This window comes from Mus caroli, unplaced genomic scaffold (genome assembly GCF_978045245.1).
Source record: "Mus caroli unplaced genomic scaffold, Mus_caroli_1 scaffold_10, whole genome shotgun sequence".
Lineage (NCBI taxonomy): Eukaryota > Metazoa > Chordata > Mammalia > Rodentia > Muridae > Mus > Mus caroli.
The window spans coordinates 119,472,224-119,491,373 of NW_028227265.1; the positions used below are offsets into that span (position 1 = coordinate 119,472,224).

General features: G+C 40.8%; 1 protein-coding gene across 3 annotated transcripts; it reads left to right on the top strand.

Moving 5' to 3' along the window:
* The first annotated feature begins 43 nt into the window (after positions 1–43).
* Lig4 (DNA ligase 4) lies at positions 44–7,521 on the top strand. 3 transcript variants are annotated; one of them, XM_029480935.2, is made up of 3 exons: positions 44–215; positions 1,019–1,693; positions 3,771–7,521. In XM_029480935.2, exon 3 carries the CDS (start codon positions 3,800–3,802, stop codon positions 6,533–6,535), a length of 2,736 nt encoding a protein of 911 aa, XP_029336795.1. In that variant the 5' UTR covers positions 44–215; positions 1,019–1,693; positions 3,771–3,799; the 3' UTR covers positions 6,536–7,521. The 3 variants fall into 3 exon arrangements, with proteins under 3 accessions (XP_029336795.1, XP_021025932.1, XP_085700347.1); XM_021170273.3 differs by lacking the exon at positions 44–215 and adding an exon at positions 304–936; XM_085844221.1 differs by lacking the exon at positions 44–215 and having other exon boundaries at positions 304–1,421.
* The last annotated feature ends 11,629 nt before the right edge of the window (positions 7,522–19,150 follow it).

The following is a 19,150-nucleotide window of genomic DNA, read 5'->3' on the forward strand; positions in this document are numbered from 1 at the left end:
AGGCTCCGCCTTCACGCTACGGTAGCTCGTAGGGACAAGATACATCTCCGCGTTTCCAGTCAGCTGCTGCCTGGAGCACATTCCGGAGAACAAGGAGTTTCTCTTATTTTCTCTCCTCTCCTCTTTTCCCCTCCTCTCCCAAATGTGCCTGCTCTTGGCTATGCTCTTTCTCTTATCTGCACTAAACTTTCTCTTCCACCATGCCTAACTTTCAGGTAGTTATGCCCTTCCTTTTTACTTTTTTTTTTCCCCACTCACTGAGGATAAAACAAATTTGGTTCTCCATTAACCATGCAGCTAAAAAACACATAAGAGCAAGATCTTTGAATTAACTAATAGCTTTTCTTGGCTCATAATTTGCGGTTCTCTCGTATCAGTAAAGCAGAGCCCGACCTGTGCCTGACGTCGGAGCGCAGGAGCAGTTGAATAAGACACGGATGTATAAGAGTTGTACAAGCTGTAGGACCACCGCTGATGTTCCTGTACAGTAACGTGTGGCTTTGCAACACCACAGGGAAACAATCGTGAGACTAAGGGAAACTACAGAGAAAATAATTGGCCACATGGAGCCGTAGGATTTGGCTCCACTTTAAACTAGCCCTGAACTGTCAGCCTTGTGAAATGCACTGTAAACACATTAGACAACCCCTGAAAGCAATTGACACTCTAGTGTCTCACCAGGACTGCAAAGTTTCACCTTCAAAGAAAGTGTTCCCCACACTTTGCCTATAATTTCTGAACTCTTATTGGTGGAGTAGGGCAGGTCATATCCACCATTGCCAGTGGAAAGTAAGAGTTCCTGAGACGTGGGGCGTACGTTTATACTTCTATTTTGAGTATCTAGTATAGTTATTGAGTGACAGTAAGGTGTTCAATAACACTATCAGCTAGCTTTATTCCAAACCACCGAGCACCATTGAGAAGCCTTTAGTCCATGTAAGTATGTTTCTGCGCCAAGAATTATTTATTACTATGTAATACATAATTATTTTTATTATTATGTATTATTTCTGCACAGTGCAAAGGCCATCAAGAACACAGAACGTGAATTAATTTTGCAAAAGTCTTTCTGGAGCCCTAGACTTTTTAGGTGGGATGATTCTCTTCTGTCCTGGAAGGCTTCAGAAATCAGTCATGTCCGGGCAGCTTCCCAGGCTCCAAGTTCCTCAAGTTCGGCTCAACGATGACATCCAGCGGCAAGGGACCGAACATCCTTTGCTACAGGCAGAGACAGCGGAGGCGCGCTGCGCAGGCGCTCTGAGCCGCCGCGCCGGCCCGCCCCTGCCTTGCCTGCGCCTTTAAATGCCGCCAGGCTCGCCTGTTCCCACTGCGCCTGCGCGGAAAGCAGCTGGCGGAAACGCCGGGCCGGCTTCTTGTGGCGGCAGCTTCCGGTCGGAGTGAGGCGGGGCGACCTCTGCTAAGTAAGTGGTGTGGCTGGTTGGAGGAGGCAGAGAGGTTCTTGGTCCTAGGGAGACTGCGTCCTTCCCGTGCCTCGTCCCAGCGTCACCACCCGCCTTCCACGGTGCAGCCGGCTCGCGGGGGACTGATTTCAGGTGGCAGCCACCGGGTGAAGAAATCGCGTCCTGATGCTTAGTTGTATCTGCACGCTGCCCTGCCACCTAGCTACCTGGGACCTGCGCGCTCCCCCAGCTCCTCCTACATTCGGCAGGGTTGGGGTTCACAGGCTGCTTAGGTAAGCAAAGCACTAATGCAACAGGTATGGAGGCACCTTCCAAAGCCTGTGGTCATCGACTTTACCACGAGTTAAAATGTTTGAGTGCGTTTGAGCTTCAGCACCTGAAGCCTGCCAACGAACTTAATTGTTTTATTGGGGATGGAAAGCGTAATATCAAACCTCCGAGTGATAAAACAGTAGAAATTCAAATAGTTTACTCCTGTAGTTGGTGTTGAACAAAATGTGTGTGTTTGATAGCAATTTGAATTCTTGGTTTTCTGTGTTTTAAGATGCACGTGTATTCACACCATTGCCTACAATACACTATTATTATAAACGCAACTTGAATCGTTTGCTCCAGCTCGTTGAGAAAAAGTTCGAGACTATATGTATTCTCCAGATATACCTATAGAAGTGCACCTGTATTGGGACATTCAGGAAGTATTTAATACACGTCATCTTACATGCGTTGTACAGAAATTATAACTGTAGTATTATGCACCACCATGTACACACGTAAAGGAACCAGGTGGCTGGTGCAGTCAGTTATGCAAACCAGCTTCAACAAGGGAAGCAGTTAACCAAAATTGTAGTTACAGATGCCAGAAGATACAGTCCCAGGTGGGCTTATCTTGATCTGACCTGCTGAGTTAGTTGTGTTTCCTCTGTGAAGAATAAGACTTAGAAGTGATGTTTGTTTTGTCCTCTGTAAGCTCCTAACGCTGTGAATAGTTTCCAGGGCAGGCTGCACTATGTTTGATGTCTATTGAACCAGCCCAGCCCTGATCCCCTCCTCCTTTGTCCATAAAGCATTTAATAATTAGTTCCACAAACAAATCTGAGCTATATGATATTCATCACTGGGAGCACAAATTGCCACTTGATGTGAGACTTTTCTTTGAGGAGTAGGGAAGTAGAGTATGACGAATTTCATAATCTCCACTGCCTGGCCAGATACTGTTGTCTGAAGTCACATAATAAGGCATTAGCTGTTTTTCCTGGAACATGCATTTTACTTGAAATTATTTTTAGGATACTTGTTTGACTATCATATAGTTTAAGTTGCATTAAAGTAACTGACATACATTCCTGTAGAACATGTAGGGATATTTAAAACTTCACAAAATTTCACACTTGTGTTAACATATGTTAGGGAACATTCTAAGTCCTATTCATTCATTTCCTTGATTTCCAAAACCTTTGGCGAAAAGGCAGTGATTAATAGGGTTGGGATTTTGATTTTATTTTTGGTAAAGCACTGTGTTAGCATAATTTGACCTCTGTGCCTTTTGTTCTTTACAGTATATATGCTGTCGTCATAAAGCAGGAGCCAACCTATCATACTGCCTGGCTCATGTGTAGTCACTGAATATTTGGGAAATAGCAGGCAGAAAAATATGAACAAAAATTATAAATTAGGGCAGTGGTGGCACACACCTTTAATCCCAGCACTTGGAAGGCAGAGGCAGGCGGATTTCTGAGTTCGAGGCCAGCCTGTTCTATAGAGTAAGTTCCAGGACAGCCAGGGCTACACAGAGAAACCCTGTCTCGAAAAACCAAAAATTAATTAATTAATATTTGTATATCTATGGTAAAAATAGGTAAAAATGATGCTGTCTTGGGATGTGATTTCCAGTTGAGGTTTGAATGGCAGAGGGGTTTGTGACAGCTGTCAGTGAAGGAATGAAGGTAAATGGAGACATAAACCTTTTGGACTGGAAGAGAAGGATAGCTGCTGTTTTTGTCAACTGTGGTTCAGATTTCAGAATGCCCAGGAAATAGGACTCCAGTTCAGTGAGCAAGTGATTTGTTAGAATCACTGATGGCAATTAGTTTGTCTTAGGTGCTGTATAATTACCCAAGAAACAAGAAACATAAACAGACTTTACTTTTAAACATAGAAATAAAATTTGCCACAACTGATTTGACTTCCATTACTAAAAATAATACTTTTGTATTCGGTGCTAAATAGTCAGTAGCTAGGATACCATTGAATGTTGACATTATGATCTAAGTCACCTCTATAAGCACATTGTTTTAAATATTTAGAAATTGCAACTGCCACTTAAAGTTACTCTTCCTTTTGCTTTATCAGTTAAAACCGGAGGATTTGTTGTCGCTTCTATGGCTTCCTCACAAACTTCACAAACTGTTGCAGCTCATGTCCCCTTTGCAGACTTATGTTCCACATTAGAACGAATACAGAAAGGTAAAGACCGTGCAGAAAAAATCAGGCACTTCAAGGAGTTTTTGGATTCTTGGAGAAAATTTCATGATGCCCTTCATAAGAACAGAAAGGACGTTACAGACTCTTTTTACCCTGCAATGAGACTCATTCTCCCTCAGTTAGAAAGAGAGAGGATGGCTTATGGAATCAAAGAAACCATGCTCGCTAAGCTCTACATCGAATTGCTGAATTTACCACGAGAAGGCAAGGATGCCCAGAAGCTCCTGAATTACCGAACCCCCAGTGGAGCTCGCACGGATGCTGGGGACTTTGCCATGATTGCATACTTTGTTTTGAAGCCAAGGTGCTTACAGAAAGGAAGCTTAACCATACAGCAGGTAAATGAACTCTTGGACTTAGTTGCCAGCAGTAACTCTGGCAAAAGAAAAGACCTAGTGAAAAAGAGCCTTCTTCAGTTAATAACCCAGAGTTCAGCACTGGAGCAAAAGTGGCTGATTCGCATGATTATCAAAGACTTAAAGCTTGGTATCAGTCAGCAAACAGTATTTTCCATTTTCCACAATGATGCAGTTGAGTTGCACAACGTCACCACAGATCTGGAAAAGGTCTGTAGGCAGCTACACGATCCCTCTGTAGGGCTTAGTGACATCTCTATCACTTTGTTTTCTGCCTTTAAGCCAATGCTAGCTGCTGTAGCAGATGTGGAGCGTGTGGAGAAGGACATGAAGCATCAGAGCTTCTACATTGAAACTAAGCTTGATGGTGAGCGCATGCAGATGCACAAAGATGGCACGGTGTACCGGTACTTCTCCAGAAACGGTTACAACTATACCGATCAGTTTGGTGAATCTCCACAGGAAGGCTCTCTCACCCCATTTATTCACAATGCATTCGGGACAGATGTGCAAGCATGCATCCTTGACGGTGAGATGATGGCCTACAACCCAACAACACAGACTTTCATGCAGAAGGGGGTCAAGTTTGATATCAAAAGGATGGTGGAAGATTCTGACCTACAGACTTGTTACTGTGTTTTTGATGTACTGATGGTTAATAATAAGAAGCTAGGGCGTGAGACTCTTAGGAAGAGGTATGATATCCTTAGTAGCACTTTCACACCCATACAAGGTCGAATAGAAATAGTGCAGAAAACTCAAGCTCATACAAAGAAGGAAGTAGTGGATGCATTAAATGATGCCATAGACAAGAGAGAAGAGGGGATCATGGTTAAACACCCTCTGTCCATTTATAAGCCAGACAAAAGAGGTGAAGGGTGGCTAAAGATTAAACCAGAGTATGTCAGTGGACTAATGGATGAATTAGACGTCCTAATTGTGGGGGGCTACTGGGGTAAAGGTTCACGAGGTGGCATGATGTCTCACTTTTTGTGTGCAGTGGCAGAGACACCACCTCCTGGTGACAGGCCATCTGTATTCCACACTCTGTGCCGTGTTGGGTCTGGTTACACCATGAAAGAACTCTATGACCTGGGCTTGAAATTGGCAAAATACTGGAAGCCTTTTCATAGAAAATCTCCACCAAGTAGCATTCTGTGTGGTACAGAGAAGCCGGAAGTGTACATAGAGCCTCAGAACTCTGTCATTGTTCAGATCAAGGCAGCTGAGATCGTCCCCAGTGACATGTACAAGACTGGCTCCACCCTGCGCTTCCCACGCATCGAGAAGATCAGAGATGACAAAGAGTGGCATGAATGTATGACACTGGGTGACTTGGAGCAGCTGAGGGGGAAAGCATCTGGGAAGCTTGCCACAAAACACCTTCATGTAGGTGATGATGATGAACCTAGAGAAAAGAGGCGGAAGCCCATCTCCAAGACGAAGAAAGCCATTAGAATCATTGAACACTTAAAAGCACCCAACCTTTCTAACGTAAACAAAGTTTCTAATGTATTTGAAGATGTTGAGTTTTGTGTTATGAGTGGATTAGATGGTTATCCAAAGTCTGAGCTAGAGAACAGAATTGCAGAATTCGGTGGTTATATAGTACAGAATGCAGGCCCGGACACATACTGTGTTATTGCAGGTTCTGAGAACGTTAGAGTGAAAAACATTATTTCTTCAGATAAACATGATGTTGTCAAGCCCGAGTGGCTTTTAGAGTGTTTTAAAACAAAAACATGCGTGCCGTGGCAACCTCGCTTTATGATTCACATGTGCCCGTCGACAAAGCAGCATTTTGCCCGTGAATATGACTGCTATGGTGATAGCTATTTTGTTGACACAGATTTGGATCAATTGAAAGAAGTGTTTTTAGGAATTAAGCCCAGTGAGCAGCAGACTCCTGAAGAAATGGCCCCTGTGATTGCTGACTTAGAATGTCGTTATTCCTGGGATCACTCTCCCCTCAGTATGTTTCGACATTACACCATTTATTTGGACTTATATGCTGTTATTAATGACTTGAGTTCCAGAATTGAAGCCACGAGATTAGGTATTACAGCCCTTGAGCTGCGGTTTCATGGAGCAAAGGTGGTTTCCTGCTTATCTGAAGGGGTATCTCACGTTATCGTTGGGGAGGACCAGAGACGAGTTACTGACTTTAAAATATTCAGAAGAATGCTTAAGAAAAAGTTTAAAATCCTGCAAGAAAGGTGGGTGACCGATTCAGTAGACAAGGGTGAACTGCAGGAGGAAAACCAGTATTTGCTTTAGAGCTTGCTGGCTGGGGAAAGTGTTATCATCAGACAACAGCAGACAGTGATGCTGAAATAACCAGTAGCCTTCATTGTATCTCCCAATACTTCAAAAGGATTAGTGACCAGAGGCAATAATTTTCAAGTAGAAAGGAAACTAAATGGGCCAAAGCAAAGAAAACCCAACCCTTTTCCTAACATGACTTATAACTATGACTTACAACTATGACAGCTTCAAGAAGTGCTTGTATGGTATCCATACTGAAGCTAGAATTTTGACTCAGATATGAAAGTGTATTTGAAACCTTTTAGAAACATCACCACTGTTGACTTTCTAGACAGAATTTTCCAGACTTAAAAATTAAAGTTTTTAGCTAATAAAAGGATTATACCAATAAAAAAAATCAGAATTGTTACAGTTATACTTATAAAAATAAGCATTTGTATTTGAGGGCTCAAATATCTATCCCCTATAAGCATGAAATATTAAGCAAAAAGAGTTTTTAAGGTTCATCAAATGTTTTTTGATAATGTGGGGGAAGTTGAGAGAGAATCATCTAAACACCAAACACTTAAGATATTAATTTTATGGAAAAAAAAACCCTTGCAACTTTAAGTTAGCTAAGACTTAGTTTTGGTGAAGACATGCTTCATGGAGAAATGTTTGAGTGAATTTGCAATCCAGCATTGACAGTGTTTCCAGAGCTTGTCTCCTATCGATGACCCATTGCGTAGCTGTCCATGCACTGAACACTCATTAGAGACTGGGTGCTCTGGCTTTTAGAGATGGCTTTTATGACTATGTTGAAGTCACAGTCATGTGTGGATTATATCTGTTGAGAATTGTACTTCCATGGCAGTACTGAAATGGAGGGATGTGGGACCTTAAGTGATGGGTATAAACTATTTAAGTAATTAGACTTGTTGAAGTGATTGAAGAAACATTTGTGATATTGTAACTTAAATAAAATTATTAAATATTGTAACTTAAATAAAATTATTGAATATTTAATGTAATACCAACTTTATGTTCGTTTTGTTTTAAAACAATTCACCATAATTCTTATTTATCAGAATTGATAATGTCATTACTCTTTGTGTGAGGCAGTGTCCTGGTGGCTGTGGATTTACAGTATTGCTCCTCTAACCTCCCAAGGACTGAGACTGTAGCAGTGAGCCATTGCTCTTGTCCCAGTATACCTGCAGACAAGCTTTAGTCACAGTACTTCCTGGATCCTTTGGGTTTCACGTTACCAAATGAGCTTTAATGATTTAAGTGTATACTTCTTTGTACACACATATAGTTTTGTACTTTATACTTGTATATACTTTGTACAAGTATAGTTGAAGTTTTATAATTTAAATGTATATGAATTAAAAGTTTTATAATTTTCCTACTTAAAGGTAATATTTAGGGTATTCATGGTAAAGGACTCATAAAGCCGTTATTTGGGGTAACAATACTAAAGCTTACTGTTGTTTTCTTTATTTTCTTATGAAGTTGTGAGACTACTTGCAGGCCACAAAAGTACCTCATCATTTTTCATTGCAGCACAGCACTCCATTGAATGCACCTAATGTGTCTGCATTTAAGTTAACTCCTTGTATTCCATTCACATTTTTCTTTTCCTGTCCAATAGTGTGATAAATCTTTCACCTGGTCTGTATGCATTTGTTATCAACCAGAACATACGCTGCTGGGTACTCTTTTTAGGGTTTTTTAAAAGCTAGAAGGCATCCTAAATGTGGGTGGCACCTTCTGGTCATGGAAGACAGAACTGCTTTTCTCTCACTCTCTGTCAAGTTCATCAGTATCCTTTATCTGTGTTAGAACCCACTTCCACAGGATTCTCATGGAGGTTGAAAACCAGCCTCCAGTGCCTCCCTCCAGTGCCTCCAGGGCCTCTAGGGCCTCCAGTGCCTCCAGTGCTAGGTTGGAACTGTAGAGACATCCAGCTTCATGGACTAAATGGCAACTAGAATCAGTCTCCAGTATGAGGTGGCCATTGTTGGTCTACCTGAAACACTTCGTGTACTTCAGTCTAATAAATCCCTTTTTGGTAGATGGATTTCTCTTGAACATTCTGTTCCTTTGGAGGAGCCTGGTATAGTAAGTCTGGGAAGGCTGGCTCAGTGTGACCATTTTTCCCAGACAATTGCTGAGTGTTGAAAACCCTAGTGAAATATTTTTGTTGGTTCCTCTTCATGTTTGTTGGTTTGCTCCCTGCCTGCCTGAGTGTGTTCTGACTTTGTCTTTAAATATCACAACTGCAGTTTTTGTTTGTTTGTTTTACAGCACCACCATGTGAAGTCTGACTGGCCTCTTGTGATGGTTAATATTGTCAACTTGGCAGGATCTAGAAATATCCATTAGCCACACTTCTAGGAAACCCTATGAGGGATTATGTAGATTCTGCTAACATCTGAGCAAGCCTGTGAGAGATTTCCTTATTAGCTGCCCATGTCTCTTGCATGAAATTGGATGGGTTTAGAGGTAGTTTGTACCTGTGAGATCCTCACAATTAGGATCCTAACTTTCCTTACCTTGAGAAGTCACCTACCATATAGTTTTGATTGATTGATCTTTTCCTTTTATTTAATCATTCAAAACCAAGTGTTCTTCCTGCCATCCAGGGACTGTTATAGTTGCTAACTGGGGAAGCTCCTGCTGTGGTTGAGGCTCCATGCTATTGGCTAAGGGGATAGAGACCACTGCTGCTTTCCAGGACAGGACTCATACTAAAGGGAAGGCATTGGAAGAGGAGTCAGAAATGATACAAAGAGGGAACATAGATAAGAGGAAATGGGGAGTCAGGAACATAGAAAGGGAAACAAAAATTTTTAGAAAGCAAAATAGTGTATGTGGCTTTTTTTCTTTTAAAACAATTTATATAGGAGTTGTGTAGAGTTAAAACATTCAACCCTAATAGTTTAATTCTGAATGCTTAGAGAAGCCTAGCTCTCCTGCAGATGAAAAACCACAAGTTACAATGTCTCAAAACACAGAAGGTCCATCAGAGCTAGTGACAGAACAGCATTCCCATGGGTCACAATTGTAACCCATGCAGAGGGGAGATGGCTCAGTGTGTAGGTCTGCTTGCTCAAGCAGGAAGACCTAAATTTTGAATGCCTGGCATCCACAAAAGCTGGGAATGGTTGTTCATGCCTATAACCCAAGTGCTGTGAGGGACAGAGACAAAAGGATCACTCTAGAAACAATGAGCGACCCTGTCTCTAGGCAGTATGATTCAGATTGATAATTTTATTTATTTCCAACTGTGATGGCTATTTTGGTTGTCAACTTCACTACATCTGAATTAACCCTTCAAAATGGCTGGACACACCTATGAGGGATTTTTGCTTAATTAAATCATTTGAAGTGGAAAGATCTACTTCTAATTTGGATCTTTGAGGTATGAAGACATATCTTTAATCCAGATCCTTTGAGGTGGGCCATTTAATCTTTAATCTGGGCCATACTTTCTCCTGGAAGCCTATATAAAGGGCATGGAAGAAGGATGCTTGCTTGCTCTCTCATTGCCTGCTCTGGCTGGTAAGTCCATTCCTCACTGGCATTGGAGCCTGCTCCTTTGGCATTCTAGCATACACTAAAGAGCAGCGGGGAAATACTGTCTGAAGCCATCTAGGAGAGGCAAAAACTAACAAGTGACTTTCTGGAGTTGGCCCATTGTTTTGCATGGCTGTGATGGGTAAACTCTGAATTGCAGGGCCTTCAGAGAACTCATCTCAAGCTCTCTGAAGATTGGTTCTTGTTGGTGACATGCCTTTCCTGTCATTATTACATAGTCTAATGATTCCTGGGCCCACCTTATTTAGCAGATTTTCTGCAGATCAACAAAAATGTACTCTCTTGTAGTGATGATTTGTAGACAAATTGATGACTTTATAATTCTTAATGATTCTACATAATTCCTAAATTTATACAAGTAATTTTGAGTCCTCTATAGTATGAAAGCTGCAATTAGTGTTCTATAAACCTTCATGTGTCATGGGCTAATTGCACTAGGATAAGAAATCAGGCTTGGAGCAAATTTACAATTGGGGAAAATATCCCTTCTAGGCTAGATGTGAAACCATTATCTGATAACTAAAGTTCATAAACTGGGAATGGACAATTAATTGTAAGTGCAAAGACAGAAAATAAAATATTGACTGATTTACCTACACAAAACTTAAAAACTAATGAGACACAAAGCCGTATTGACTTATAAAAAGTATTGCTTTAAACTTATAATGAACTTGTAGATCTATACGACAGATGATAAATGTTTATTTAGCCCTAATGGGAACACATGTAAACATTCCTGCTGTAACTCTTCATTTAATTTATGATTTGAAGTAGTGCCTTAAACTTGCTAAGAACTTTTGGAATGTAAAGATAATTGGAAAACCATGTGATCTATGATCCTGAGAAAGTAGAAGAACTAAGAACAATAGCAGGAAAGGGTCTTCCTTTTTCTTTCAGCAATAAAGATTTGAGCCTCTTTTTAGAGTACGTGTTGTTTCTGCAAGCCTGGCTTTCTCTGGGTCACAAGAAGTTAACAGACCTCTGCTGCTCAGCCACAGGGCCTATTAGAAAGGAACAAAGAAGCAGAGTAACCAGTTCTTTACTTAACTCCCCCGCCAATCAGCACCTTCCAGAGAGAACTGGTGCTGGGCAGGCTCCTGACAAAATCCAGCCTTGTGAACCGGACAACTACTGGATTCTTGAACCTTCTGTCAATAAGCAGCCAATTTTGGATTAGCCTATAAGTCATTCTAATAAATAAACCTCTTTTCTATTTTCTATAAATACAGAGAGATCCATTCTATAAGTTTTAGAGAATTCAAAGTAATACACCATCTATCTATCTATCTATCTATCTATCTATCTATCTATCTATCTATCTATCTATCTATCTATAGATATCAGATAAAAGAGTGATAACGCAGGACACCTATGTCCTTTGTTCTCTTCACGTGGGTACATATGCACTTGGGCAGTAACACACACCCAAGCTTCTACACCATATAAACAGAGAAACAGAAACTTCAGAACAAACTTAAAGATTTTTTTTTAATTTTTAATATTTTTTATTACATATTTTCCTCAATTACATTTCCAATGCTATCTCAAAAGTCCCCCATAGCGCCCTCCACTTCCCTACCCACCCATTACCATTCTTTTGGTCCTGGCATTCCCCTATATTGGGGCATATAAAGTTTGCAAGTCCAATGGGCCTCTCTTTCCATTGATGGCCGACTAGGCCATCTTTCGATACATATGCAGCTAGAGACAAGAGCTCCGGGGTACTGGTTAGTTCATCATGTTGTTCCAACTATAGGGCTGCAGATCCCTTTAGCTCCTTGGGTACTTTCTCTAGCTTCTCCATTGGGAGCACTGTGATACATCCAATAGCTGACTGTGAGCATCCACTCCTGTGTTTGCTAGGCTCCTGCATAGTCTCACAAGAGACAGCTATATTTGGGTCCTTTCAGCAAAATCTTGCTAGTGTATGCAATGGTGTCCGCGTTTAGAAGCTGATTATGGGATGGATCCCTGGATACGGCAGTCTCTAGATGGTCCATCCTTTCATCACAGCTCCAAACTTTGTCTCTGTAACTCCTTCCATGGGTGTTTTGTTCCCAATTCTAAGAAGGGGCACAGTGTCCACATTTTGGTCTTCATTCTTCTTGAGTTTCATGCGTTTAGCAAATTGTATCTTATATCTTGGGTATCCTAAGTTTTGGGCTAATATCCACTTATCAGTGAATACATATTGTGTGAGTTCCTTTGTGATTGTGTTACCTCACTGAAGATGATGCCCTCCAGGTCCATCCATTTGGCTAGGAATTTCATGAATTCATTCTTTTTAATAGCTGAGTAGTACTCCATTGTGTAAATGTACCATAATTTCTGTATCCATTCCTCTGTTGAGGGACATCTGGGTTCTTTCCAGCTTCTGGCTATTATAAATAGGGCTGCTATGAACATAGTGGAGCATGTGTCCTTTTTACCGGTTGGGACATCTTCTGGATATATGCCCAGGAGAGGTATTGCTGGATCCTCCGGTAGTACTATGTCCAATTTTCTGAGGAACCGCCAGACTGATTTCCAGAGTGGTTGTACAAGCTTGCAATCCCACCAACAATGGAGGAGTGTTCCTCTTTCTCCACATCCTCGCCAGCATCTGCTGTCACCTGAATTTTTGATCTAAGCCATTCTGACTGGTGTGAGGTGGAATCTCAGGGTTGTTTTGATTTGCATTTCCCTGATGATTAAGGATGTTGAACATTTTTTCAGGTGCTTCTCTGCCATTTGGTATTCCTCAGGTGAGAATTCTTTGTTCAGTTCTGAGCCCCATTTTTAATGGGGTTATTTGACTTTCTGGAGTCCACCTTCTTGAGTTCTTTATATATATTGGATATTAGTCCCTTATCTGATTTAGGATAGGTGAAGATCCTTTCCCAATCTGTTGGTGGTTTTTTTTGTCTTATTGATGGTGTCTTTAGCCTTGCAGAAGCTTTGTAGTTTCATGAGGTCCCACTTGTCAATTCTCGATCTTACAGCACAAGCCATTGCTGTTCTATTAAGGAATTTTTTCCCTGTGCCCATATCTTCAAGGCTTTTCCCCACTTTCTCCTCTATAAGTTTCAGTGTCTCTGGTTTTATGTGAAGTTCCTTGATCCACTTAGACTTGACCTTAGTACAAGGAGATAGGAATGGATCGATTCGCATTCTTCTACATGTTAACAACCAGTTGTGCCAGCACCATTTGTTGAAAATGCTGTCTTTCTTCCACTGGATGTTTTTAGCTCCCTTGTCGAAGATCAAGTGACCATAGGTGTGTGGGTTCATTTCTGGGTCTTCAATTCTATTCCATTGGTCTACTTGTCTGTCACTATACCAGTACCATGCAGTTTTTATCACAATTGCTCTGTAGTACAGCTTTAGGTCAGGCATGGTGATTCAACCAGAGGTGCTTTTATCCTTGAGGAGAGTTTTTGGTATCCTAGGTTTTTTGTTATTCCAGATGAATTTGCAGATTGCACTTTCTAATTCGTTGAAGAATTGATTTGGAATTTTGATGGGGATTGCATTGAATCTGTAGATTGCTTTTGGCAAGATAGCCATTTTTCCAATGTTGATCCTGCCAATCCATGAGCATGGGAGATCTTTCCATCTTCTGAGATCTTCTATAATTTCTTTCTTCAGAGACTTGAAGTTTTTATTATACAGATCTTTCACTTCCTTAGTTAGAGTCACGCCAAGATATTTTATATTATTTGTGACTATTGAGAAGGGTGTTGTTTCCCTAATTTCTTTCTCAGCCTGTTTATTCTTTGTGTAGAGAAAGGCCATTGATTTGTTTGAGTTAATTTTATATCCAGCTACTTCACCGAAGCTGTTTATCAGGCTTAGGAGTTCTCTGGTGGAATTTTTAGGGTCACTTATATATACTATCATATCATCTGCAAAAAGTGATATTTTGACTTCATCTTTTCCAATTTGTATCCCTTTGATCTCCTTTTGTTGTCGAATTGCTCTGGCTAGGACTTCAAGTACAATGTTGAATAGGTATGGAGAAAGTGGACAGCCTTGTCTAGTCCCTGATTTTAGAGGGATTGCTTCAAGCTTCTCACCATTTACTTTGATGTTGGCTACTGGTTTGCTGTAGATTGCTTTTATCATGTTTAGGTATGGGCCTTGAATTCCTGATCTTTCCAAGACTTTTATCATGAATGGGTGTTGGATCTTGTCAAATGCTTTTTCCCATCTAACGAGATGACCATGTGGTTTTTGTCTTTGAGTTTGTTTATATACTGGATTACGTTGATGGATTTCCGTATATTGAACTATCCCTCCATCCGTGGGATGAAACCTACTTGGTCAGGATGGATGATTGTTTGATGTGTTCTTGGATTCGGTTGGCAAGAACTTTATTGAGGATTTTTGCATCAATATTCATAAGGGATATTGGTCTGAAGTTTTCTATATTTGTTGGGTCTTTTTGTGGTTTAGGTATCAGAGTAATTGTGGCTTCATAGAATGAGTTGGGTAGAGTACCTTCTGTTTCTATTTTATGGAATAGTTTGTGAAGAACTGGGATTAGATCTTCTTTGAAGGTCTGATAGAACTCTGCACTAAACCCATCTGGTCCTGGGCTTTTTTTGGTTGGGAGACTATTAATGACTGCTTCTATTTCTTTGGGGGATATACGGCTCTTTAGATCATTAACCTGATCTTGATTCAACTTTGGTACCTGATATCTGTCTAGGAACTTCTCCATTTCATCCAGGTTCTCCAGTTTTGTTGAGTATAGCCTTTGGTAGAAGGATCTGATGGTGTTTTGGATGTCTTCAGGATCTGTTGTTATGTCTCCTTTTTCATTTCTGATTTTGTTAATTAGGATGCTTTCCTTGTGCCCTCTAGTGAGTCTGGCTAAGGGTTTATCTATCTTGTTGATTTTCTCAAAGAACCAGCTCCTTGATTGGTTGATTCTTTGAATAGTTCTTCTTGTTTCCACTTGGTTGATTTCGCCCCTGAGTTTGATTATTTCCTGCCGTCTACTCCTCTTGGGTGAATTTGCTTCCTTTTGTTCTAGTGCTTTTAGGTGTGTTGTCAACTTGCTAATGTGTGCTCTCTCTAGTTTCTTTTTGGAGGTACTCAGAGCTATGAGTTTTCCTGTTAGAAATGCTTTCATCGTGTCCCATAAGTTTGGGTATGTTGTGGCTTCATTTTCATTGAACTCTAAAAAGTCCTTAATTTCTTTCTTTATTCCTTCCTTGACCAAGGTATCATTGAGAAGAGTGTTGTTCAGTTTCCACGTGAAAGTTGGCTTTCTATTATTTATTTTGTTATTGAAGATCAGCCTTCGTCCATGGTGATCTGATAGGATGCATGGGACAATTTCAATATTTTTGTATCTGTTGAGGCCTGTTTTGTGACCAATTATGTGGTCAATTTTGGAGAAGGTACCATGAGGTGCTGAGAAGAAGGTATATCCTTTTGTTTTAGGATAGAATGTTCTGTAGATATCTGCCAGATCCATTTGATTCATAACTTCTGTTAGTTTCACTGTGTCCCTGTTTAGTTTCTGTTTCCATGATCTGTCCATTGGTGAAAGTGGTGTGTTGAAGTCTCCCACTATTATTGTATGAGGTGCAATGTGTGCTTTGAGATTTACTAAAGTTTCTTTAATGAATGTGGCTGCCTTTGTATTTGGAGCATAGATATTCAGGATTGATAGTTCCTCTTGGAGGATTTTACCTTTGATGAGTATGAAGTGTCCCTCCCTGTCTTTTTTAATGACTTTGGGTTGGAAGTCAATCTTATCAGATATTAGAATGGCTACTCCAGCTTGTTTCTTCATACCATTTGCTTGGAAAATTGTTTTCCAGCCTTTCATTCTGAGGTAGTGTCTATCTTTTTCTCTGAGATGAGTTTCCTGTAAGCAGCAAAATGTTGGGTCTTGTTTGTGTAGCCAGTTTGTTAGTCTATGTCTTTTTATCGGGGAGTTGAGTCCATTGATATTAAGAGATATTAAGGAAAAGTAATTGTTGTTTCCTGTTATTTTTGTTGTTAAAGTTGGCATTCTGTTCTTGTGGCTGTCTTCTTTTAGGTTTGTTGAGGGATTACCTTCTTGTTGTTTCTAGGGCGTGGTTCCTGTCCTTGTATTGGTTTTTTCCTGTTATTATCCTTTGAAGGGCTGGATTCGTGGAGAGATAATGTGTGAATTTGGTTTTGTCGTGGAATACTTTGGTTTCTCCATCTATGTTAATTGAGAGTTTGGCTGGGTATAGTAGCCTGGGCTGGAATTTGTGTTCTTTTAGTGTCTGTATAACATCCGTCCAGGATCTTCTGGCTTTTATAGTCTCTGGTGAAAAATCTGGTGTAATTCTGATAGGCTTGCCTTTATATGTTACTTGGCCTTTTTCTCTTACTGCTTTTAGTATTCTATCTTTATTTAATGCATTTGTTGTTCTGATTATTATGTGTCGGGAGGTATTTCTTTTCTGGTCCAGTCTATTTGGAGTTCTGTAGGATTCTTGTATGTTCATGGGCATCTCTTTCTTTAGATTTGGGAAGTTTTCTTCTATAATTTTGTTGAAGATGTTTGCTGGTCCTTTGAGTTGAAAATCTTCATTCTCATCCACTCCTATTATCCGTAGGTTTGGTCTTCTCATTGTGTCCTGTATTTCCTGGATGTTTTGAGTTAGGATCTTTTTGCATTTTCCATTTTCTTTGATTGTTGTGCCGATGTTCTCTATGGAATCTTCTGCACCTGAGATTCTCTCTTCCATCTCTTGTATTCTGTTGCTGATGCTGGTATCTATGGTTCCAGATTTCTTTCCTAGGGTTTCTATCTCCAGCGTTGCCTCACTTTGGGTTTTCTTTATTGTGTCTACTTCCCTTTTTAGGTCTTGGATGGTTTTATTCAATTCCATCACCTGTTTGGTTGTGTTTTCCTGCAATTCTTTAAGGGATTTTTGTGTTCCTCTTTAATGTCTTCTACCTGTTTGGTTATGTTTTCCTGCAATTCTTTAAGGGATTTTTATGTTTCCTCTTTAATGTCTTCTACTTGTTTAGCAGTGTTCTCCTGTATTTCTTTAAGTGAGTTATTTAAGTCCTTCTTGATGTCCTTTACCATCATCATGAGATATGCTTTTAGATCCGTGTCTAGCTTTTCCGGTGTGTTGGGGTGCCCTGGACTGGGCGAAGTGGGAGTGCTGGGTTCTGATGATGGTGAGTGGTCTTGGTTTCTGTTAGTAAGATTATTACGTTTACCTTTCGCCATCTGGTAATCTCTGGGGTTAGTTGTTATAGTTGTCACTGTTTTAAGATTGGAGCAGACTCTGTGTTCCACTCACCCGAAGTCTCAAAATCCTGTGGCAGTGTCGTAGGTAGCTGGCGGGTGTCAGCCGACCCTGCGCTCTAGCTACCCCGGTGCTGGTCCGGCTGGAAGAGGTCTGTGGCCCTACTCAGGCTGGTTTTCTGCTTCCCTAACTAATGCAGTCTCAGGTCCCACGCGCAATTGGATTGGAGCAGAAGCTGTGTTCCACTCACCAGAAGTCTTAAGATCCTGTGGCGGGTGTTGTGGGTAGCTGGCGAGTGTCAGCCGACCCTGCGCCCTAGCTACCCCGGTGCTGTTCTGACCGGAAGAGGCTTGTGGCCCTCCTCAGGCCGGATTTCTGCCTCCCCAACCAAAGCAGTCTCAGGTCCCGCGTGATTGGACTGGAGCAGAAGCTGTGTTCCACTCACCAGAAGTCTCAAAATCCTGTGGTGGGTGTCGTGGGTAGCTGGCGAGTCTTAAAGATTCTTTAAAGAGATAAGTGAGAGAATAACATTTCAAAATTAAAAAACAAAACAATGTAACAGAATTCAGGAATTAGCTTTAAAAAGACAAGACAGAACCTTAACTACCTAAACATTCAAGTAAGCCTGCCTAGAAAAGGCCCCACCCTTCCCCAGCACTGCTAAGAACAAAGCATTTCATACATGATTGGAGGGTTGGTAGGCATACAGCATGGTATCCTGAATCACACAGAGCAACAGTTCTCAGCCTTCCTGATGCTGTGACCCTTTAGTACAGTCCTTCAGGTCATGGTGACTCCCCAACCATTAAATTATTTTGGTTGCCACTTCATAACTGTAATTTTGCTACTAGTATGAATTATTTTATAAATGTCTGTGTTTTCCAATGATCTTAGGTGACCCACAGGTTGAGAACCTTTGACCTGGATTATAACAGGAGCTTGGTCTTGGAGAAAGGGAATGATTGAAGCCTCTTATTTCACCATCTTGTTGATGGCCCTTTAAAATGCCAACTATCTACTCTCTTGGTCCTTGGTTACTCTGTAGGATATAAATGATGAACGCTGAGATCCTTCAGAGTACACATAACAGAATGAAAGATATTTTTCACTAACCTTGAGTTAATTGATTAGAGTAACTTTTGTTTTTATGATGAGGTCTGGAGATTGCTATCACCTGTTTGGTGTGGACAGATCCCGAGCAGGAGGGAGAATTCCTGCCTGTAGACTAGACTGGATTTCCCACAGACTGGCTATTGACTCAGATCTAAAGTATCTTCCAGATCAGTGTTCAACCTTCCTAATGCTGAGAGCCTTTAAAACAGTTCCTCACGTTGTGGTGACCTGCAACCATAAAATTATTTTTGATGCTACTTCAAAACTATAATTTGCTACCATCATGAATAATACTATCAATATCTGATATGCAGAATATCTAATATGTGATCCCCCAACAGGGTCTCGACCCACAGGTTGAAAACTGCTGCCCTAAAGGCTCCGATGTGAACATAAGCTTGGTTTCCAGTGTAATAAAGTTCAAAGTCAGATTTTGGGAAGTTACTAGACCAGGGTACTCTGGCCTTGTCAATGGATTAATGCATCAGTTACTTCATAATAAACTGAGATGTGGTAGGAAACAGAAAAAGTGGGATATTGGAGAAAGCAGGTCACTGAAGGAATGTCCAAGAAGGAAGAATGTATTCTGGTATTCTCTTCCCGTTCCTGTGTCACTACCCTTTCCTGACCACCATAAGTTGTGCATCTTTCTTCTGTTGGCCCTCTCTCATGTTCTTTCTGTTCTTGCTTCTGTATATTACTC